Source organism: Daktulosphaira vitifoliae, unplaced genomic scaffold (assembly GCF_025091365.1).
Source record: "Daktulosphaira vitifoliae isolate Bord-2020 unplaced genomic scaffold, ASM2509136v1 Scaffold_1, whole genome shotgun sequence".
NCBI lineage: Eukaryota > Metazoa > Arthropoda > Insecta > Hemiptera > Phylloxeridae > Daktulosphaira > Daktulosphaira vitifoliae.
Window position 1 is genome coordinate 36,141,310 of NW_026099572.1, and position 25,639 is coordinate 36,166,948.

Below are 25,639 nucleotides of genomic sequence, written 5' to 3' on the forward strand. Positions count from 1 at the left end.
AATATTACTATCAGATGCTAATAAAAACAAATTTCTTTACAAAATTGTATTTCTTATTTTTTTATAAAAAAAAATCGATTAGGAGTTAAGACAAATAAAACTAAATACATACTAAATGTTGAACAATTTTCATATAATTTTACTAAAAAAATTATGTTATTTTTTAATAAATATTGAATAATTTAATAATATTAAAAAAAAAAAATAGAAATGAAAAACGTTAACCTATTATTTGAAATATAGATAAAATAACTTTTTCAATAAGATAATCAGATAATCACACGTACTTAATGATAAATTTAAGGAGATATATTTGAAAAAAATCTGAATTAGACTTCAAACTACCGCAATATAAAAACCCAAATAATATATAAAATAGTCAATTTTAAGCAGGGTTAAGAAAAAAAATTATTTTTTTTAATTACAAAATTGGTTTTAACTGTTTTAAAAGAATTATAATGTTTAAAATATGATTTTTTTACATGTTTTAAACTCAATTTACTCAAGTTAAAAAAAAAAAAATTCATACTATAAAAATCGCAGTCTTGTCTATGATATAACATCATACTCAATAGTGAGATACCACAGAATAGATAAGATTCTTTATAACATTTTACCAAATTTATTAATTATATTTATCATTGAGTTAATAAGTCAATTAAATATTTAATTTTATTCAAGTTTTTCAATATTTTTTTGTTAAATTATAAATTAATGATTTTTTTTTTACTTAGGAATTTCTGTTATTATTAATTATTATTGATATCATATTATATATTTCAAATAAAAATGAATAAGTAATTAGATATTTTATATTTTTACTTGACAAAGGTGCTTCAAATTCAGTTTCTAGATGCATTATTGACAGAAAAATAAAATATTGCTTTGTTATATGTAAAAACAATTTTGATAGTTCAATTTAGAATTATCTAAGAGTGCAATGATAATGAGTGATAATTAAAATCACATTTTTATTAATTATATCGATGGTGCCTGGGAAAAACTGTCCAAGTCAAAATAAATTAAGAACTTTATTATTTTTACTTATAAAATTTGACTTTAGTAGTTTTTTTTTCGAGTACTACTACTATGACACGTAAAATATTTTTTTTATTGTTTTAAAAATTTCAGCTCCGATTTCAACTTTTGAATTATATTTGGTTTCGCTGATTCGATTAGAGTCGATGTGAACATATTAAATAAAGATGACGACTTTAGGTATATGATGGTGTACTTAATATTAGCAACGTTTTTCAATTCTGTTTTTTTTAGTGCAACTTTAGTTTTAGCAAAATTTTCAAAAAGTTGTCGGTTACGTCGTAATAATAGTTAATCATTATGACTTAGTCTGCTCATAAAAAACCATATTTCAAATTTTCGTTGACATGATTTGCGTAGAACTCGATAAAAAATTATGATCATCAACTATTTCCTGCGAATCCTTATACATGTCAGTCCACCATCCACTCATTACTGAAATTTCATATGAAGTAATATTATTTTCTCTCATTTAATTTTGACAGGAAAAATTTCAAATTTTTTTCGCTGGTGGTTTTTTTGCTTTTAAAGATAATTCTTTATATTTGGTGTTAGAAATAACAAATCTTAAACATTTTTACTCTCGTTCAGAATATTAACAATGAAAGTACGACTATAAATGAGAAAATACCAATAAACTCCATCATATTAAAATAACATTTTGGAAAATTTAGAAAAATTGATTTTATTAGCATTTTGAAAAATATTCCAATAGGCTTAAACAAGAAGTGAAATTCTCAGCTATTTGATTTTTTTTTTTTTTATTATTGCAAATGTATTTTATCGGATAAATGCACGAGTTTTTATTACATTTAATTCAATAGCGACACATATAAGGATGAGAACTTTTTATTTTAAAGTAAAATTTGCTAAATATTCTAAGAGAAAAAATATACTTACAATTACTCCATTTTACCCTATAGGATAAAAACTTTGTGTATACTCCAGAAAAAATATCAACCAATTGTATAACATATATAATATTCTACTTTGATTCAGTTTTTTTACAATTCATTGTAAGCATGAAATATAACTGAAATAGTACTTTGATGTCATGCGTTTAAAAAATAATAAGTTTTTAATTGAAAGCGACGGTGTTATTTCCGACATAATTTTCTATAATACTATATAAAAAAGTTGACTGACAGTATATTAAATATTATTTATAATATACAACAAATGCATTGCGATAGAGTGAGCATTAGTTTCTACAGACAATTGTTTGAGGAAACTAAATGTGTTGTCTGTTAACAGTCACCAAATTTTGAATGTTCTTTTCCTATTTGGTCAATTTCTAAAAACATTAATCGATAGTTTTTTTTACGAGTGATAGATATATTTTTGAAAAATGTAATACAATCATTGAAAATTGTATTTAAATTATTTCCGGCTGAGCTCTATACGATCATAATTACATAATATATTACACAAAATGTACTCATGTTTTTCACGCATATGTATCAGGGTTGGATATATCTAACCTTTATCAACTATTAATTCATTAATTACGGCACTTGTGATGTAAAATACAAAAGCAGCGCGCAATCTTTAACTGAGCAATATTAGCACTTTGATTCACAAGACTAGTCTTTCCAACTAAAAATAAACCAGTCGGAGATTAGACGTCGAACAATTATAGTTTGTTCTAATTTTACGCACAATTAAATTCGACACATTATTACGACGCTTTACGGTGCGAATTCATACACGTTCGGTGTTGAAGAACCGGTCCAATTAGAGTGTGTACAATAATAACGCGTAAGTGCTCAGTTAATTTACAGTATTTTTCGTGCTATACGATTAGTTTAGAATAAAAAAATACCGGGAAATTTCAATTCGTGTAACGAAAAGTATAAAATTTAAAAAATAATTATAATAATAACTCACACACACACACACTTGTAAATACTTCCTATGTGTTGCGAGATTACATTTGTCCAGACGATAATTATTGAACTATATAATTTACTAACAAGCTATTATCGGTATCGCCGAACCGAAAAGTTTGTTCAACCTGTTGCAGTGTGCGTCTTGGAGAATAATAACATTAACACTACAAATTTTTATTGCTCCTGAACGCGAGATTCGCACTCGACGATTTGTTTATAATTTGAAACAGAGGCGGCTGTGGTAAAAAAAAGGTTTTGCGGCTTATTTCAAAACCCCGAAAAAACAATTATGTCCGTTACACGGTTATTACATGTATCGCGTATTATGTATTATATTATGACTTGAGTTGCTTTTTTTTTCACTAGTCATTTGTACTTGTCCCGCCGCTGCCGTTTCGAATGACATTTTAATTATGAAAAACCGTCAGCGGGGGTGGCGGCGGGGCCAAATGGAGAGAACGCGGCTGCCTGCTGTATATATTTATACCGAATGTACATAATAGAAGATGCTCCGAAACGAGCGTGTAGTGAAGGGCCATGGGAGACGTAGCGGCGGACGCTGTAAATCAACCCAGCAACCCCAATTTACAGCGACAGCTCCTCGTATTCTGTCGGCCGTTTATTATTCAGACCCGTTCTCTTTATGTAATATGCATAGGGAATATATATTTTCAGAGTATCAACACTTCAACTCATTAAACCGCAAAAGTCAACTAATAAGTTCTCGTTTCTTACAAAAGTTGTACTGCCGAAATTCACACACGTATACCCCAGTACTCCGTTGGAATAACAATGGAAAATCTTTTGATTTGGTTTACTGTTTTTAGATACATCATAATTAGTTGTTTTTTTTTTTTTTTGTGCGATGTTAAAGGTAAAATTCCTTTGCTTGTAAAAACAAAACAAATTAGTTATAGTTACGATAACAACTGGCATTGTATCGATTTAACTGGGAAAATGCTTTACAATAATTGAAACTTTAAAGTCTTATGGTGGACGTTATAAAACTTGACTAGAGTGATATTGAGAAAGGATGTCGTAAGTTTCTAATGCAATGCGCAAAAAGAGACTCGACTGCGTTTCACTAAATGTAACCCGGTAAATATGTATGCCGTAAGCGCAATGTGAAAATCCGTGCCAGCAATTGTGCATAGAGTAACGGTTAACGGGTGCACGTGTAACGAAAGTGACAGAGAATCGCGATTGTGTCCTGTAGTGCACACACACCGTTTTGTGGCAACAAGGCCGTCTGAGTGAGTCGAGACACCGTCGTCTCGGTCGACGTAGATTTTCCACGGTTTTCCGCGGTTCGTTATTTGGCGCCAAGGAAATGAGACGGGCTGGCCGTTATAATACGTTCTATACATACGTATGAAGTACAATAGGAATTAGGCAGCCATGTGTGAGTAGTATGTGATAGTGTAACGCTGAATGGCATGTATGTCTATAATCTATATTCCAAGCCAATTATTGCGCTCTTTATGGTTAAATGTCTACGGAGAGAGACTACGACGTCGGACATAGAGGACAATGTACTACGCCAGATATGTTTTCGCCGACTACTCTCACTAGTAGCCAATAAAAAATAATAATATAATACATTTTATTAAGAAAGACAACATTTGACGACGAGTTCAATCACATAACGTATCTACAGCATTGTATACTATTCCGCAAATTCTTACAAATGTTTTTGAAAAATCATATTATCGCTTTTGAGATGTTCTTTTGTTTTCATTTTATCAGTTTATATGTGAAATTAATCGATAAAAATTTTTTACTCTATTCCAATAATTTATTTCCTAATTTATTTTACGGGCCTGATAAAATAAAATGTGAAATGGTTTCTTGATATGAATTAAGTCTTATTTTTTGAGGAATAACGCATTTAATTATTTTAAACAACCGCTCAAGAGAGTGTTAACAGGGATGTCACAGATTCCACTTAGCAAAATTTAATTATTTTAGTCGGTAATTTTTAATATAAGAGATCTTATATTAATGAAGTATCCTAGGATGCTACCAAAAAACAGTTATTAAAACAATTTATAAAAACTGTTTTGATTTGCAAAAATTAATTTTTGTCATATTATTAACTTTGAGCGTAGACCATTTTTCAATAAATTTATCAATTATGATCAAGCCGTTTTATCCCGGAAAATAGATCTTAGAGTTCCTAAAGTATTGGCAGATTTTCTTATTTCAACTTATTATAATCATGTAAAAATTAGAATCCTTGAAAACATTAAAATATCACAATTGTGTGACACATTTGTTTTTAATTTTTGCAAATGTTTTACTATTTAAATATGCAGACTTAAACAGAAATATTTTATTTTCAGATAAAAATATGTTCCATCGGAAGTTTTAACAGCCTAAGGAAATTATTCTTATTCAGTTCTTATAACAGAGTTTAATGAATAGGTAAAATGATTATTAAAATAATTTAAAGACAACGCTCCGAAGTCCCGCGAATTTTATAATAGCTGATTCTGTACTAATAAAATATACACAGTCCAGAAGGAACGTGAACCATAGATCGTTTCGTTATAAAACGGTACCACCTGAAGACAACATTTATATTGGTTTTAATGATAATATTCTTTTATTAGGTTTTGTTATGCCTATAGTTTACATGTAATCTATTAAGTGTAAAATGAAACTGGAAATAAAGAGTTTGCAGTGGAGACGTAGACGGACAGCAAAAAGATGAGTGCTGTCGATTGCCGTCTGCTAGTGAGTGAAAGACGATGAAAGAGCCAAAAAAGAAAATAAATAATAGAAGCTGACGGAGGAAATAAAATGAGAAGGGGATGGAGGACAGAATTCAACTGCCGGACGGTATGGTGGAGGAGGCAAGGAGAGTCCGGTGCTGTCGTCGTGACGACGGAACTCAATCCTCACTAAAAGAGAAGGCGTACCAAACAGGGCGTTGACTATACGCTGCTATCCAATGGCACACGTTGGCCCACCTCCTCCACTACGGCCAAACGAATTCTGAGGCCAGCGCACCGATCGCCGGTTCGTGTTACTCACCAGTATTCGGTTTCCGGCTTATTCTGTCGGTCGAGTATTGCGTTCGTCCGTGTGCACCTGAGTTCGCAGCACACATTTTAAATAAAATTTACCCATACACATAAATTACATTGAACTGTAAAACGTTCTTTTTATTCATTTTTTGATTGTTCGTAGCGATAGTGCCGTCGTCATCGCGAAAGTGTTGGAAAAAAATATTAGTAACTATTTTGGATATTTGCTAAGTGAAATTGAGTGTACCGTATATGAAATTTTGGACAGATACGGTGAATATCCGAAACTGCAGCAGCGTCGGACGCAGCAGCAGCTATCGGAAGCCTTATTGAAAGTCATCACCGTTCTGGGCACCAGTTGACCACAGCCATCACGACGCCAGTGGGTCAGGACGCCACAGGGGCGGTGCACCAGCCCCCTTATGCTCGGAGTTGCCGTATCCGTCCGTCAACGATTGGCGGCGGCGGTCCACAGAGCCACGGTCATATGGCCACATCGTCGTTGGCCACAACATTCGGTTTACAGTTCTATCCGGATGAGACACCCGGTCAAGGAGGTGCGGCCGACCCATTAACTCCTAGAGCTCCGGTAGCCGGACTTCCCGGACAATCATCTATCACTCAATCGTCGCAGTCGTCACCTTCGTCCGTAGTGGCAGCGGCAGCGGCCGCTGCAGCCGCAGCCGCAGCAGCTGCAGCTACCGTACAGGCGTCTCAACAACCCATGTACGCCACCTCAGCCACCAACAGGAGCACGTCACCGCTAAACTCTCAGAATCACTTGGCCACCCATCCTTTCCACATGTCATTTCCAGTCACACAAACCCATAACATAAGTGAGTACTAATCATGAAATTTATAGATTAAGTAGGCCTGCATACAAATCATAGTAAACGGGCATACATCCATCGCCTAAATCAAATGCATTCATATGTACACAATTCTTTGCGGATATAACCACGTTCCGTAAGTCATGTCTTCGGTCACATGTAGTTTTTGTGTCCCACGATGTCTGTCTACGCGATCGTCTCTTCTTTTTAAATAAAAAAAGACAGACATGTATAGCCGAGTAAAATAAAAACTGTACATAATAAGACTGCCACCGTATACATGTATAATATTTTATAGTGATAGTGTACGCGTACGTCGAATTGTCAGTCATGCATGTCAAAACGAAGAGAATCTGTTAACAAAAAAAAAATGACGTTTACCTATACGTGTTGGTAGTAATTTTGTTATTGTGTAAGTGTGTGTGTGTAAGGTGTTGAAGGACAGACTATTTCATATATGTACCATAGGCGAAGACTACGGAATACTTGTCAATGTAATAATGTACTGACGTTCTACATAAAAAAACCCGCGTTAGTGTTAAAAAACGAAATAAAATATTAAAAATTTAGACTATAATGATATCATTAACTCAAGTTAAGTTAAGCTAAGTAGGAACAATGTCAATAATTTCACAGTTAAAAGTTAAAAAATTATAAATTTGTATAAAAAGAGGTTGTTTGATCATTATGTTTCTGAACTATTTTTTTGGCCAAAATCGCTTAAGATCGATTTTTCGTTGTTCGGCAAGGGAAGTGTGAGAATCGATTTTCAACTTTTAAAACTGAATAGAAAGAAAAATATTAGTGATAACAAAAATGTTTTTTTATTTTTTTCGTAGCTTGACATCATTTTGTACATTGAGATGCTTATTGCACTGTTCCATCTTTAAAACTACAGTTGTTATTAAAAAAAAATAAAATAAAAATTCAATTAAAGAATTACATAAAGATAAGGAATTATCATTTTTTTTCTGGTTTATTAATTTATAACGAGCAAAACTAGTTTCAATTACAGAGACTTATCCCTTCGAAACATTTTAAAATATAGTATTTTATATAAATATAAAAAATATATAAATATAAATATTTTATTTAGAGCAGGCGAATATTAAACTTAACTCAAATTCATTCTAACACCTTTTATAAGTTATTTTATTTATATTGAATCTTGTTTTATTATTATTGTCTAATTATTTGAATAAAGTTAAGTTATTTCAACGGTTTAAATTAAATTAAAAATAAACGAGAAAAATAATTAATTTGAAAAATAAACCTTTGGATAAATTAATTGTTGATTTTTACAATAATAATATTTTATTACTCGAAATAATAAATTACCATTATTTGTTTATCTGATGTAACTACAATGTGAATTGACAATTTAAAAACAATGAAAAAATTGGCCGTTTTTATTAACTTTCATTACATTCAATTTTTTTTTTTTTAATAATACATGTACTTTTTTTTCTAACACGTGTATTTTTCCGCTTGCAACCGAAAAATTTGAGTCAATTCTACCGGAAAATGATTTGTTGGTCTCTTCGACTAAAAACGTGTACAATTCCACAAATAAGAACTCAATAGATACCCACTTATTAGTATAACTTATTTCCTTTAATGGTTCGCACCTATAACGGACTCTATAATTGGTACAAATGAAATGTTTTGTCGCGTGCGTTGTGTACTTAATCGACCCATCATTTATTTTGTTTTTTAATGTTCAACAATCGATGGTAATAAGTATGACAGATAACGTTCGTGTGTATAAAAAACCACATGAGATATTCGTGCAAAGACGCGACGGCATTCCGAAAGGCACGTCACCGTAACATGACTTAGAATAATTTTTGAGGTTTTGTTTTTTGTTTTTCTGTGATTTTTGTCGCTGGCCGCGGGTTAACGACAATAACTCGTGCGTAACTCCGTACATACAACAGTCCTTTAGTGCCTTAAAAAAATAATAATAATAGGAGGAAAAATTGTGGTCATCGCGGACCGTGGACAGTTTGTTTTTTAGCCTAAGAATGAGAATATCAAAAAGCATCACTTCTTGTGTTTTGTGATCTCATCTGTCGGGTGCACTGGAGACTTGATGTAAGCACGCGTATCGATCGGCTCGTGGTCACATTCGTTATGGTCCATCGGACTTGACTCTATAGACGGATTTTTTTTTAATATAATGGAATAGAATAGTTATGCACATAAACTAAAGCGTATGGGTCGTTACAGTTGTGATGACATTACAAACAGTGATATTATGCAAAGACAATACAAAAGTATATAAGCTTTTTAAAATAATGGGCAATAATAACATTAATATTTAACTAATAATTAGTAATTTATTGATATTTCATGAAATAAAACTCAAAAAGAGTAATAAAACAAAAAGAACATATTTAATTAACTAAATTAATCTAATTTTTGTTACATACTTGTTATATATATTTTTTTATTCTAATAAAAGTTACTTGGATAAGAATTTTGTTATTGCTTAATGCATTTTTTCAACTATTATTATTAAGCGCAATTTTGATATTCACAATGCATCTCATGTTAAATTCATCGTTATTCTGTAAAAAAATCTAAAAAGTTTGTATTTAAATAACAAATACTTACAAAAGTATGTTGGACCAATTTCAATAAATTTTGGTTAACAATAATTTCTAACTGTTCTTATGGTTTAATTACAAGTTGTGTAATTATAGTTACACAAATATTTACAATTATATATAATTTTTGATATTTGAATTACGAAACGGTGTCCGGATTTTCACAGCGACCAATAATGACGCGTTCGTTTTTCTGGCGATGCGGTCGCTTAAAAAATTGGAGCATATCGAACGTGTCATTGAATATACGCATGTGTACGTGTATGTGTTGTATTTGGATGGCTAAAATATATATTTTTTTTGGTTCGGAAACGACTGCGTGTCTAAAGAGTAACGTTATAAATACATAGAAATAGTCTCCTCAATTGGTACGATGGAAATCCGCTGTGAACCGTTAGAATTATTTTGAAGTTTTCGTGATGCAAAATTTTCATTGCACGGAATACTTAAAAGTTGAAAAATTCTATTTTATATTTTAACTGTTTGTTGTTTATTTTAGGCAGGGGCGGCAGTGGTGGACGGTGCAGTAGTCTTATGATGAGTTGCGCTGGTTGCGACAAACCCATTATGGATAAGTTCCTTTTGAACGTGTTGGACAGGGCGTGGCACGCGGAGTGCGTTAAATGCGTCGACTGTCACGGCACGCTGTCCGACAAATGCTACAGCAGGGACGGCAAAATTTTATGCAAACCAGACTTTTACAGGTAAGCAAATGGTTTACTTGTTAGTAGTTTAGTCATGGCGAATATATAAAAAAATAAATGCGTTCATGTTAGTCGTAGCCTCAGAATTAAAAAGTGAGTTGATACACCAAGTATAAACGCAGTTATGTCCGTGATGCGTAACTTCAGGAAAATATCAATAATATTATACATAAGACACCTACACAGGTGATTAGTGCGCATAAGAACTAATTGTTACAGTGTACAGATGTGCGTTAACAATCGGTTGGGTTAAATTTAGTGCAAGGTGGTGCCGGCAAACGCGAAAAAGTTTGATGAAGCCAAAAACCATGCTAATTTATTACTGTACTCAGTCGTCGCGCGAATTAAAATTTCTTCAATACAGAACATTGAAATGCATTTTGATTTTCAATTATTTTTGGGGACTAGATATTTTTATTTTTGACTTGCAGGGGATGTTGAAGCGCGTGATAGCAATCAATTCAAAGACTGTGCGGTACCCCCGACGAGCGCATCGACTCGGGACAAAATGGCGCCGTCGGATTCTTATTGTATGGCAGTCTTTCCCCATTTGTTCGGTGTGCACACATATACACTTGAGACGGCGTTGCTGCTATGTGAATACGTGATCGGCTACCATAAAACTGGGCGGCGGCATTGACGACGCCTTTTCGAATTTCATATTATAGTCTTTCCCTGTGTTGCCGTTTAAGTGTAAACGAAAAATAAAAACTGCTCTAGGGAAAAAAAAGGGTAGTAAAACAATCAGCCCGTTGTTAACCCTCCCCAAAATTGTAGTGCATAATTTAATATATAATAACGGTTTGCAATGTGAATTACTTTACGCTGAACTTTTTTCTAAGAAATACAATAAAGTAAAATTAAAAAACTTGAAAAAAATAATAATGATTTTTCGAAGAATTGTCGACGGCTTTGTTTTTTTTAACGGAGTTAATAATAATTCAACATTTTTAAGTGTATTTTACGCGAATCGATGGCGGAAGAAAATTGTTTTTACTTTCTTAAAACAGTTTCCCGAGCACGGAAAAGTTTTTCGGGAAATAACTTAAGTGGATTTAAGATTCCGGTAAAATGACATTGTATGAAAATGTAAACTTCGATTTTAGCGTATTTCGCGGTGACGACAGCAATGTCAATAATCACCCCCTGTGTTAAGTATTGTGTATCGCACATGTATCATATACATTTCATGATCCCTCCTCTTGGTAAAACGCCTGCGGTATTATTATGTGCTTACAGCGGGTATAGGTATATAAGTTTTAAATGTTATTTTAAAGAGGGCGTCGTTCAGCTGCCTTTATCCGGTCTGTGCAAATATACACAGCGTCTCTTTTTATTCCCCACGATACTGTTGTGTGCGCCTGCACTGTTTGTCCGTCTTGTTCGCGGGCTGTCGCTTCGGCACAATGAGCGGTACGCATGATCCCTTTATTATTATTATTATTATTGTAAACACAACAACACCGCGGTTTTGTTATTCTTACGGTGATATGGAGCTGCGGATCACGGAGCTCTCGTTCATGATCGCGATCCGTCCGCTGTCAGTTGCTCCTGCACGTTGTGTGGTAACCCGCGTATACGTAAATGCACACGGTGATCCAAACTATTCTCTGCAACGCGTATGGATTTGTAAACTGAAACGTTTTCGCAGGGAGACAATACCTGTGCACCCGTTTCGCTTGTACAATATAACGCGTACAATAATAACGGGCGAATCAATTCCGCGAGAACCGGCGACGACGCACGTGCTTTATCTGCTCCTCGTTGAACTTTAAAGCGTTTGTCACAGCGTATGCATACTAATGGCTGGCTGTCCCGGCGGCTTCCATCTTTTCCCCGTCGTCTTACAATAGCCTTGTGCGATGCTTTGGCCGCAAGCCGACGCGCATAAAGAAATAAATCTTCTGTTTGTTTGTTTTTTAATTTATTAAGCTTAAAAGTTTTATCTTGGCATTCGCTTAATATAATAACTCATGTGGACTTGGGCACAGTTTTTGACGTTTCAATAAAATTACAGCGTTTAAACCATTTAGTATTGTATTCATCGAATCTAATCAAATCTAAATCAGTTGGAAAATGAAATAGAACTTTTTTTAAATTCAATGTTTCTCCGAGTAGAACATATGTATTTTTTTTTTTTTATTACAGTTTGCGATTTCAGCCGTTCAAAGTTTATCAAACTGCAAATTATTAGATGGGCGCAGACGCGTAGGGTTATAATTTTAACAGCAACACCGTAAATCAATGATCCGTGAAACGGATGGGAAAAAAACCTGAGGTTTTCCCCAGGTGTCGTATACACTTGCCGACTTATTAGCGTATATACATGGCATACCCACTCATCGAAAACAGACCGATTTCCTTTATGAAAGCATCCGCGAGACAATTTTTTCTATGGACTTCCGTCATTGCCCTATTGTTTTAACTGTGATGCATCCGTCTTCTTTTTTCCATCCCGATAACCCCCTCCAATTATGTACTACAATTTTAACGGCTCGCTCTTTGTCCGGGTAAACTTTTGATGTGTATTTTTTTGCCAACGCGGACAAGGTGAGTAATCACTCTGGGCAAAACGTTAAAATAAAACATTTTTATTAACGCCGTCGACAACGTGACTGAATGAGTAAACCAGAACGCGCTGTGTTTTATGCGAATATTTTGTGCACTAAGAGTTGTTCGACCGTACTTATGGGCCTAGTTGTTTAGACTATTTATCTGAAAAAACAACATAAATCTAGTGCCACACGGTCTCGTTTTTGCGCCGTGCTCGCAGCCAAGTCTACGGCCAATGTTTGCGTCATATTTATGTGCTTGTTGTGCTCTGGTTATTGCTTACTGTGATTAGATATTAAATTAGGTGTTGAAAAATGGCTCGCGCAAAGGTAAAACGTACTCGTCATCGTTTTTTACGAGCATTTTTTGTTTGTCCCACATAGAAAATATAAAAAAAAAATCATAAAATGCACCAAAGCGCACGATCAGAGTGGACTACGATGACGTCCACACATAAATGTTTATAAACGACACCAATATATCAACCAGCACATTGGTGTACAGGTTTACAAGCTGTAAGTTCGCTGCGCCTCACGCGCGTTTCACATTGTGTACACGAATATAAAATATGACCTGGAAACGATTAAAATATGGTGTTACAACTGGTGTGTTTTGGTACTGCTATGTGTTTATATGTAAATAAAATAATATGAAAGATTATGGAAACGCTGTCGATGGACAGCGTGTGTGAGAAAGGATGGACAAAAAAACGTACACACATGCACACCCCGCGGGACGCCCGATAATTTACACGAAATTACCGAGTAAATACCAGTTTTACATCATAATGTCATTATTACACATACAAGGGCTTTTGATTAATTGTTATTGTTATTACCGCGAATTGTTAAATTCAATAGGTGCGGACTCGCACCTATGCCTTTCCAAATTTTCTCCCGCACGTGTTGTTTTACACATACGCGTACAAATAAACGGTTTCTATTAACTGATGCTCAGCCGAAATTCCATTTAAAAACACTCTGATCGCTTGATGCGGGGTGATGGCCAACGTTTATTTCCAGCATATTTTCCAGACCGCCGTCGTCCCTCCCCTCGCTTTGCCGCTCCAAGAATGTCACGAGCGTTTTTTCTCGATAGAAAATCATTATTCATGCGACGCCGACGCGACCTCGTCCTGACAAATCGGTTTTTGAACGCGCGATTTCAGTCGGATTGAACGGCATACATGTGTTGCATATTTTATCGTCCCGTAATTTATACAAGTCCGACGAAAAGCGAAAGCTTCGAATTACGCGCTGCGCACGTTTAATGTCACGCACACACAACACTGCGTGGCAGCAATTCAAATTTGCCCAGCGAAACATTTAACGTCACTCTTGTTCTGATGAATTATTTCCAAACCAAATGATATGCGCTTAAAATAAAACTGAACTAAATTTTACATGTTTAGTATTATAGAGTTTTAAAAACGGTTTTTTTTTATGGAGACATCACAGCATTTATGTAGAGAGCACAAAATGTAGTAATTAATCGTCATCGAATATCGTATTTTTACTGTCTTTTTTTTTTTTTTGTAACTATTTTGTCACAACGTGGTGTGTATTTCTTTAGCGGTCGGGTGTGTTTGAACGCATATTCAGTTACAATTACCGTATCGGTCTACTTGGATATTATCCTGAAATTTACAACCTCAGTGCAAGTGGAAGTTCGTGCGGTAGTCGTTTATGCATATTTTACAGTGTTAAACGCACATACATTTTTTTTTTTTGTGCTAAACCTCAAGAGCTGTGTGCGGTATACAATGTCGCGGCTGTGTATGTCTAATGTCGTTCGCGTATTACGTTCGCATAACACGCCAAACTAATCCTGCGAATAACTCGTAAACGGTACAAGTATACACATAATAATATTATATGCGCGCGGGGCTTGTAAACGTTTTTCGGTCGGCCGACAACGTGCGGCGAACGGTCACCACCAAAGGACTGTGGAAATAATTTAGTAATAAAAACTCTTGTCGGCAACGCGGTCACTTTTCATCAGTGAATCAAACAGCGCAAAAACCCCTTGAGTGAATAAAAAGGAAAAAAGTCGCGTATAAAAATACTACACAAAATGGGCATGGACATTTTTTTCGTCTTGTTTTAGGTTTTTTTTACGTCGTAAACACGTCCTCGTCCTTAAAATATTAAACTCGAGCCGCGACCCCGTGACCCCCTCTTGTCCTTGTGCGGCTTTTCGGCACGACTTGACGTGTGTGTGAGCCTGTGCAGTGGACGCCCTGCCGTTTCACGAGCCCGAAGAGATGTATGTATATTATTTTCTACGTTATTGTTTCTTTTCATTCCCTTCTCTCCTAAATCTTTCATCGTCTACAGCTCTTCATACGTCCCAGCTCCTTTTGAACCCGACCGCGTCACCGCCGAGATGATGAATCGTTTCGGGGCACCACCCCCTATGAAAATATCACTACGAATTGCGATAATACACGATAAGTGCACACTCATGTGCCGCCGCTACTATGTAACGATATGCACGAACCGAATTATTTGCTCTTCAAATGGCGCGAGTGTTTAATACGTTTGTTTTTGTGCAGGAGGTACGGGAAAAAGTGTAATGGCTGTGCCCAGGGTATATCGCCTACGGATTTGGTGCGAAAAGCCCGGGACAAGGTGTTCCACTTGAACTGTTTCACGTGTATGATTTGCCGGAAACAGTTGTCCACCGGCGAGGAGTTGTACGTGCTCGAAGACAACAAATTTATATGCAAAGAAGACTACATCACCGGAAAGAACGGGCAAGGTGAGTGCTTTGAAGCTTATTTGCATTTAGACGCGCATTAATACAGCGTGCCGAGGTGTACGAGGTCTGTGCACATGTTTACAAATCGATTTGGGTCGTTTCTCGTGCATATATTATAATGTATTGTTACGAGTTACCCCCGAAGTTTTCGTTTGGCGGCGGTAACACACGTATGCCGGTTGCCAAAGCTGCCGCGCCCCCTCGGAAAACCGGTGTGTGCACACAACACAAAAGTAACCCTCGGCACGCACGCACGACGACAAAACCCCTTTGCCGTATTTCCACGCATAACTAGATATCCGTTGATGAGTTTCAAATCGAGTTTTCCAACTATGGAAACCGAGTCGCGAGGTTTCCCCTCCGCCCACAGTCACGTACACGAAATCTGGTAACGCCAATAGTCATTCGAAATCCGCCGTTCGCGTACACGTTTCAATGGTTTATGTTGTTTAGTCACAACTATCGAATATGTGCTCGTGTATCGGTAAACGGATTGGAACACGTCACGCGGAGTTGATTTATCTATTATTTCTCGGCTGCAGTTCAGATCGAACTAATATTAACAACGTGTCGAGTGTAAAAAGGGCTGTGCAAAACAAGATAGATGTGCGTTTGCCGTCCGATCGTACGAGTGGGGTAATTGATATCGAACGTGAAGATTAGCAATAAATAACAACGCGAATTATATTAATAAAATATGCTATAAAGCGCTTTACAAGTTTAACCGGTTGTCGGAAACGCCGAATACATACAAAACGCACGTGAGATAAAAAAAAAAATAATAGACGCGTGAGTAATTTAACGTTCGTGTCCTTGAAGGGTCAACGAGTCGACTAGTTGATTAGTGTCAAAAAAAAAGTAAACTAATGGACCTTACGATTGTGATGCGACTATGGAGAGAATTTCGCAAGACGCAATCGGTCGTCACTGCTGTTGTCGTTACGAGTACAAAAATCGCGTGTGCGGTGGCGAATTGGCCTGGGCGTCCGACGACGAACATTTCGGTGTTGGTTTTTTTTCCCTGTCGCACAATAGGCCACGGTGAGTTAAGTAGGCGCCAGAAATTTCGTTACAGTCTGCGACGTTGGGATAGCACTGTTGGCCGCCGCGGGTCATTTTCCTCACGAAATATTCGTCGTCGCCTCTCCCAGTTATTGTTGTACTATTATCATGTACACGTAAATTCTATACGCACTCGTTGTGTGTAATATTTGACCGCACCGCGGTAGCCGCTGACGGGAGAACAAGGTGCGCGCACACACACACACTGCACGTTCGGGTGTATTGTTCCATTGTTAGCTGTACGGTCGCGAGTATATCGGGAAAAAAATACCAAGAAAAATGCGTACATAATGTGAAAACGGTTTTTCCCTGAGAAATCGCTGTACGAATTGTCGCCCGTTTAGCTATTTATAACCGAATAAAGTCTTGGTAGTTAATTAATTTTTACAATTAGCGTGTTCTCTCTTACATGGATGTCGTTTGAATTTCTTAAAACTTAACGCGCCACGAAAACACTTCATTTGTCTTTTTTTTATTATTGCCATATTATTATTGAACAAATGTCTTTTGTGTGCCGTTCGGCCATTTTTTTTTTTTTTAGCTAACGATTTTCTCGGCGCTCGGGCCACACGAAAAAGTTTGCCGAAAGAAAACCGTGGCCAATGGGGGTGCGTGATTTTCCGGACCGGCTTGTTTTTTAATTTATCTTTTCACAGTTTTTCTAATACGACCGTTCGATTTTCACGGTCTCCCGAATCCGTCCGAGTGTCGATGACTCGTTTCGTTTTACAATACACGTATTTGTATTGATAACGTAAATTGTTGGGCTCAGTACACGGAAAGATACGGCGGCCACAGTGTAACGGCTCTGAGATCCGATTGCGCGCGCGGTGAACGAAGAGGCGGCTAGTTTTTTGTTTGATACGTGCGCGCTAGTGATTTATAACCAGACGTCAAGCTTTTTATAGGCACATGTATTACAACGATCATGTTCACATACCGTTGAATCAACATACGAAGAAATTCGTTTTAATCCATACGAGCGCGATAGACGATTAATTATATCATCAGAGGGAACAGTAGACGCTCCTCTCCTCCGAGTGTGTACATTTATTAGAATATGAATTTGTGCGTTCACATCACCCCTGAAATGCCCAGTAGTTTATAACAGTGGTGCATGTGCACGTCAAAAACCGATCGTATCTGCAAGTAACGTTTTTTTATAATTGTCTTCAGACGGTTCGCGCGAGATGATGACCTCTTCGGCGTACGTCTGACGGGCAACGTCGAAATCGCGAAACTCCCCGCGGCCTCTTCTGTGGATGGAACAATCGTGCTGACCGGCCTGTGACGGCTTCACAGATCCACTGCGGGGGGTCGTGCGTTTGCCTTTTTACCGACGCTGCGGGGGAGACGTCATCCCGTCCCTGAGACGCTCACAGTTCTATCGGCAGCACGGCGGCAACAGTGGGAATCCTTTCGCCGAACCTTCCGACGCACTGACGACGCGTACTACAAGTACCGTTTAAAAAAGGGTACTTAAACATTATCATAAGCTGTCGTTGGTGTTCTTGTTTGACGCGTACAGATCTACTTTTTATACTAAAAATATCAATTTGAACGTTGTTCGAGACATGAAATGTTTTCTTTTCGTGGTTCAGCGGTCGATGGTCTCATTGGAGCAATTTAACGTTAACGCCTAAAACGTTCACTCCTTTCACTGGAAATTATTTTACAAATAAATGAACCTTTTAGCCGACGAGACACAAGTGTCATTCGTTAAAGGTGTACTCGATAAATTATTACGAGAACATGATGAGCCGGAGGCCGCTGGTGGAAAAAAAGGCGAAAATGTTATTAGAATGACTATAAACAATGACTCCGGTAGAAGCGGAGCCGCAGGTCATAATATACATAAAATAATAAATATAAATGGTAATTCCACCGTTAGCGGCGTTTGTGTATTATTAATAATAACTATAATTGTTATTATATCGTATGTATTTCGGGGTAGGTGGAGGTGTGAAAGTGACACCCGCCAGTAAATATATGAGGTTTCCGTGGATAATATTTTCGTGGAGCTCCAACACCACCCGCGTGCTCTTTCCGCATTCCCGACGAATCCAATTATTTCCCATCGCACATATTTTATGTTCTTGACGGCGACCGCGCTGACCAATCGTAGAGGCCACTCGGAATTAAAACAAAAAACCGGCGGGCGGAAGACGCTGTTCTCTTTGGACTGGTACGCGCCGTTGATTCACAAATCGATGGCGGCGGGTGTTTGACACTTTGCGTTTCTGATCAACTCCGCTCGCTATTAATAATATTTGTACGCGTGTGCGAATCGTAAACTCGTCAACGTGACGGATATGACGTTGTAATGTTGTTTGTTGCACTCGCGTGTCGCAGGTAGAAATGCGTGCAAAAAAATGCGTTTTGTCGCACTCGCGAGTAATCATGACGCACACGAGTACAGTGAAAACGCAGCCGGCCAATTGTTATATCGTACATTAGTTTTTTGTTCTTCGGCCACGGAGGGAAAATAACAAACGAGGAATTCGAATAGCAGACAAAAAAAGTCGGTTATAATTCATAAGCGTTATGTGTATTTTTCACACGTTCCCCTCTCCCGTGCACCGCATATATGAGCGCACATGACAACCGACTGAGTACGGCACGACGGCTCCCGCTCCGCGTTATGTGCGGTGAATATCGTAAACTCGACGTTTCGATGGTTCGAAACAAATCCGACGTCTGTTGGACGGCGATAATGTCATTATATTTCATATACGGTACGTATATATTCAGAAGCGTTTCAATGGGACCGCCGACACACACGAGAGAGGCGAACAAAAAAAAAAAAAAATACTGTCCGACGTATATATTTTATAAAAAAAAAAATCATAAAACGAACCGAACACCTTAAGACGGGTCGTAAAAATTGACAGGTATTCCGCCGGTGGTTTTCTGGTCAGTCGGTTGTTTTTTATTTCATTTTCTTACCCATTCGTTTTACTGCGTATAATATATACTGCACAGTGAATATACGTCCCTCGTAGGCATAAATTATGTAAAAAAATTCGTGTTATATGTAAATACTGTTGCGCGTTTTTGACGGGCCGGCCACAAGACTCCGGACGGTCTGGTGCGATCGTAAAAGACTAGGAAGGAAAAATATTCCTCTGGAAATATATTACACGTGCACACAACACACGGCCTTTATGTGTCTCGGACGTATATCATAACGCGGATACGCCGAAAATCCACTCGGTTGTTATACGGCACCTTGTAAAACAACCCGAAAGACAGTAATAACCGGCTCCTAGTATTTTACTACACTCGGTTTATACCTTACGTCGTAGTACATGTGCGCGTTTGTGTATTTTTACGATTGCTGTAATATATTTTTTTTCCTCGGCCACTGCCGTTCGCGTTATGCGTCGCGCACTACGCGACTAATTTATGTACCGCGACATTTCCTGAGCGCAACAACCCGATACTTTTTTTTACAACTATTCGTCGCGGATAAACGTTTTGTTCTCCGTCGTCGTTGTTTAAATACCTGAGAGACGAATGAATTACAAAACGGGATTTAGCATATCGTATGGTCGGGGTATTACACGCTAAGCCGGCGGCGGTCGGAAAAGTGATTGGATTCGTGATGGGATTTTTGTCATCGATACACCCCCCCCCCGACCGCATTGTTTGTGCCCAGCACCACCAGTCTGTGACACGCATACTATTTTATTATACGTTGCGTATCGCACTGCGCCAACGACGATACCCAGTGCCGTACACACACGGGATTTGTGTACATCCCACTGCACGTACATTTATGTGCGCATACATCCCGAGGGCGCGAATGGGTAATCGAGTTTGATTCCCGAACAAATATTGTCATAAGGGAGATGTCCGTACCGCTCCCTCCCCGACAGCGACGCGGAGGGGGTGACGAGAGGCGCGTGCAAACCCTTGGGCGGCGGTGTGTATACAAAGTAAGAGCGAGCTTCGACGCCTCCGCCCGCAGTTATTTATGTACGCACGACTTGCCCCGTTTGTGCATAACCAATTATTATTTTCTAAACAAAAACGGTTATCTCCGTCGCAGGGCTCACGCGCCTCTATTTTTCTGCCACGAGCGTTTTTATTCGAGCATTTTTTTACGCGTGTAAACATTGCCGTTCTAACCACCGTCTTGTTGTTTATATTTTGCAGGCGTCGACTCGCTGCCGTATTCGGGTTCGGAAGACGAAGAGGACGACGAGACCAACTCGATACCGTCGACCAAACACCATCACATAGGCGGACTTCACGGACCGGGCGGCCCGGCATCCATACTCCCTCCTAGCACCCCGGAAGCCAACAACAACTCTCTGTCGGCCGGCGATCTGCAGACGCCTCATTCGGGCATGGATCTCAAAGAAGACTCCGAGGACCAGGGTTCGTTGGACGGCGACCCGGAGACTCGCGACAGCCAGACCGAGAACAAGTCGCCCGACGACGGCAACTCCGGGTCGAAGCGACGGGGGCCTAGAACTACCATCAAAGCTAAACAGCTGGAAATCCTCAAGACTGCGTTCTCGCAAACGCCCAAACCGACAAGGCATATCCGCGAACAACTAGCCAAAGAGACCAGTTTGCCCATGAGGGTCATACAGGTAAACACAATCTCATCTCGTACCGGTAATTCCATTTAAACGCTTGATAAAGTTTTTGCAGGTAACGCGCGTAACTCGCACACGCTAATCAAGTGTTTGTACTTTTTAAACCGATAGCTTTTTTATGAATCCCTCAGTGGACGTTTTGACGACGGTATGATAAACCGCCAGGGACTGGAGCTCATAAAACACGAAACCGATTTTCGTTTCGACATATTTACGGAACGTTGAACTCCGGGCACGAAATATTAAAAAATGTTATAATACTTTAACGCTCTCGGTTGAACTGTCTGCGTCTGTATATGAAATACACAGCACCGAATGTAATAACCCGATAGATTAACACGTCGGCGCGTTCCGCGTCGGATCCCTCGTCAGGAAACCGTGCGATTTTTTAATTATATTTTCTTCTTCTCTCTGCGCGCTTCGAGTTTATTCTCTCATTTTTTTCCCCCCCGTTGTTTTCCTAGTCCAGTATTCTAACTCGGTATTTTTTACGATTACGCTCACGTTTGCAGCTCCGGATATTTCGATCTGAGATTTTTTTTCACCGTATCGCGACAAAATAAAAACAAACTGCGAACGGAATAGCAATAATAATTAAAAACAGAACGTACTGCCTCGCGAATACACGGCCTTATTTCCTTGTGTACTCAAAGTATAGACACTGGCTCTTCAGCGGATGTGTAGATCGACCAACAGTGTGTTTCGAATGCGCGTAAAGATTTATTTTACCGCGTTCATTAGTTTTTTGCGCGAAATAAATATACACAGTACAAACAATGGAAGTTACGGCTCGTTTGCAAAGAAACGATAATAAATAAAAACACTTTTTCGCACTTTTATTTTTCGCTCGTTTGAGTTATTGTGCACGCTGTTTATGTAGTATTTTTTATTATTTTTTTTTTTGAAAAACTAACCTAGTCGAACAAAAATCCTTAAGAAAATTTTACAACCGACTATGCGGGTCTGTGCCGAGATAAAGAAAAGTTACATACGAGTTATTGCGGTCATCGCTTAAAGTGTACGTCGGAGTAATGTAATAACAATAATAATAATAAAACGCGACTCGCCAAGTCGATTGTTTTTCGTTTCAATATTGTTATTACTGTCGGGGAGGTCTTCTCACGAGGTACGCTCGTGTAGGCATAACGTTGTGACCGCACCGCGACCGGGGTTGTGGTTGTGCGCCATATAAACCATAAATGATATGAAACAAAAGCCAAATCGGCCGTGCTGCTGCGTTTGAGGTCACGGCAACGATCCACAGAGTTATTTTCCTTTACGAGCGCCCGCCGAAGACGTAGCCGGTTTACGATCGATCATCAATCAAACTCGTTTAGCCGTCTCGTGTATGCTATGCAGTGTAGAGAAAAATCATTAAAAACACATTAGGCCGGTTGAACTTTTTTGTTTTTGCCTTTGGACGCGTCGTCCATGTTGCGTCGTCTGTTTGCCCGGTCGTTTGTTTCACAGTGGCCGTCTTCTACAAATACACAAATACATAATCATCATATTACACAACAGCGATATTAATGTATCAGTTTTATGTACACGCGGTTCGGACGTGTACGCGGATTAGCCGCAGAAGGGAACGGGTTTTGGCGCAGGACGAGTTAAACAGGCGATTAGTACATGCACACTCTGCTCCGCTGTTCATTATCAGCATGGAATAATAATTACCTACACATGCGTTTGCAGTACGCCGCATAAACATGTCCGTCGGAGGCATTAACGCGTTCGCATCATGTTAACAAATCAAACGAGCCGTGTTGGGTTAGGTTAGGGGGAAAAAATTACTCACAAAGTGATTTATTGGCGGCGCGTTAGAATTGAATCGGTATATGATAGATATTCACGCGGGGTTTGTGTAGCCAGTTGTCTTAAACGCGTTCTGCACGAGTTATTAAACGGGTTGTATGTTTTTATTTGGTTACAGGTTTGGTTCCAGAACAAGAGGAGCAAAGAACGAAGGCTAAAGCAGTTGACGTCCATGGGACGGGGTCCGTTCTACGGTGGAGCGCGCAAAATGCGAGGGTTCCCGTTAAACATGAGTCCAGGGTCGCTGGACGATCAACAGTCCGGGTTCCCGTACTTTGCCGGTTCGGCTGAAGTGAAATTCGAGTTTGGCTACGGCCCGGGTTCTTTCCATCCAGACTTCTTCGGACACCACGGACCGCATCCAGGTGGACCGGGAGGACCATTCGGACACCCCGGTAAGTCGGAGAAATCAATGTCCTTGTTCTTTACAGTCAGTAGTGCGAGTAGGTGTTACGGGGTCTGTGGTATGTGTGGGTTTTGTATTTTTATTAAGTTGAATTCGATTTCAACTGCTTTGACTGCCAGTAAGCCCGTACGCTACTAAGTTTTTATCATATTTTTATGTCGGATACAATATTGTACAGTGCCACCGTTGGAAATGATAACGTTTATTTTATATTTTATAGCGACTACATCATAAATTTATAATCAAACGATATAATTTGCCTTGTGTGTTATGTGTACATATTCATTTCCAAACATAATCCGATTAGTAGAAGTTTTTTTTTATTGGCGATTATACGTTGTAAATATTTTTACCTGGCAGTTAAATTCACAATAAACTTTTTATGTAGATTGCACAAGTTAATATATGGATGTAAAAAACTAAACAAGTAGCAAAAGCTAGAATGTTATTATTTTTCTTTTATGTATTTTTTTTCTAAATTAATTTTTTATTACCTATTTCTTACAAGTCTCGTTTGTCTGTTGTGTGCAGGTGGCATGGATTCAAACCCAATGTCTGGTATGGGGCCGGATTATTCGGGAATGGGTCAAGACGCCCCGTCCGGTTTCATCAACCAACAACAGCAGGCCAACGACCATCAGCTTTTATCCCAAAGGCCAGGCAGTCCTTCCGAGTTTTTGGGTTCCCAAGGCGAGTACACTTATTTTATAAAAATTACACGTTTTCGCTATAGTAGGCCATTCTAAAGAAATAAATACTGACAAAATTTGCCGATTTCCATAATTTCTTTATACAAAATTAATATATTTCACTTTAAAAACCGAGAAATTAAATGGTAAACATTATTTTTTTTTATAGAAAAAATAATAATTTTTTTGATTTTTAGTAAAATATTCTAATTTTGAAAAATAATTTTTATACGCAACTTTAGTTCGAAATAAACCATACGGATACCAATATTATATTCTAAATGAATATAATAATAATAAATATTCGGAATAGAATCACAGTTGCTTATTTTTGTGTTTTTTTTTGATACAGGTGGAAGCAGTAGCGGTTTTTCAGATGCACCGAACTTACAAAGTGAAGGCTTAGTTTGGTAACAATAGAGCAAATTGTACGTCCGCACAATGTTATTTTGCCCAAGTTATTTTCGTTACTGACATCACAAAAGTTTATCGCCACTGGATCATCTGAGCTTTGTTTACCAAATCCAGTTAAACGATTGTTAGCTCGTTCAACTGTTATTGTCTACAGTGAGGTAATTTGCGAAGTCATGATAGCATTTTCTCATTATTAAGAAGAAGTATAAACACAAATCGTGCCATAAAGTCATCACGAAGTATGTGCTATATGTTTTAGATAAACGACGTCAACACAAATGTATTTGTAACGTGTTATATCATTGAATTTTTCTATTTATTACACACAAACACACACACACACACACACACACATACACATGTAATTAATATAATATATTAATAGGATTTCTTGTTAATTATAATAATTAACACAAAATTCTAAAATAAAAAACGGTCGAATTCTGTTCGTATTTAGTTCATAAAATAAATTATTATAAAATAAATATATTAAACGCGAGACACAAATTTTTGTGCGTAGGATAGAAGTGAATTAATATTATCTTCATAGTAATAATAATCATAACATAGAAAGACTTTTGTACAGAATTGTAATAATTTTGCTTTCTTCGGGTGTAAATAAATTTTGTAAATAATTACACATAAATATTCACAGCAAAACGGTTTTACTAAAATTTTTTTTCCAATCGTTAAAAATCTAGTTTTAATATTTAAATGTCATGTGATAATCCGAATATTCATATAATAAGATAATGTTGTACGAGTATGTCCTTTATAGATTGAAGTTCTGAGATTTACAAACGCTAAAAATAATGTCAATATACTTATTAATTTATGTGTAAATCGTGTGTATTCTCGTGCGCATATAATTTCACGTTGAATAAAAAAAATCCCAAAATTAACATATTATTATTTCGCGAATAAATTGTATGCGCTCGACTGCAATGTCCTATGAAATATATTTGTAAAAACGTATTATTTAAACCGTGTGTAGAATTGCATATTGTGTTTTTGTTTTCTATGTATGAAAATGATGTAAACGGAAAGATGTTGTACATTTTTTTTTTTTAGATTTATGGCGAAAAATGTTATTGTTTTTACTATTGTCCCAAAGTTAATTGTATTTTACCTTTTTTTGTTGTTATTGTATATGTTCCCTATGATCATCAAAACTGTCTGTTGTATATAAAAAAATATATAATATATATATAACTCTGTTGTCATTATCACATCA

At 37.5% G+C, this 25,639-nt stretch overlaps 1 protein-coding gene across 2 annotated transcripts; it reads left to right on the forward strand.

Annotated features, from left to right (window-relative positions):
- Positions 1-5,957: 5,957 nt before the first annotated feature.
- LOC126894199 (LIM/homeobox protein Lhx5) lies at positions 5,958-25,639 on the forward strand. Of its 2 annotated transcripts, XM_050665033.1 has the most exons (7): positions 5,958-6,792; positions 9,895-10,099; positions 15,207-15,412; positions 20,633-21,075; positions 23,015-23,291; positions 23,834-23,992; positions 24,344-25,639. In XM_050665033.1, the coding sequence occupies exons 1-7, from the start codon at positions 6,444-6,446 to the stop codon at positions 24,403-24,405; spliced, it is 1,701 nt and encodes a 566-aa protein (XP_050520990.1). In that variant the 5' UTR covers positions 5,958-6,443; the 3' UTR covers positions 24,406-25,639. The 2 variants fall into 2 exon arrangements, with proteins under 2 accessions (XP_050520990.1, XP_050520999.1); XM_050665042.1 differs by lacking the exon at positions 23,834-23,992.

Coding starts and splice junctions, on each gene's coding strand:
- LOC126894199 (XM_050665033.1), top strand. CDS start 6,444: ATGGCCACATCGTCGTTGGCCACAACATTCGGTTTACAGTTCTATCCG. Junction 6,793..9,894: donor CACACAAACCCATAACATAA/GTGAGTACTAAT, acceptor TGTTTATTTTAG/GCAGGGGCGGCAGTGGTGGA. Junction 21,076..23,014: donor TGCCCATGAGGGTCATACAG/GTAAACACAATC, acceptor ATTTGGTTACAG/GTTTGGTTCCAGAACAAGAG.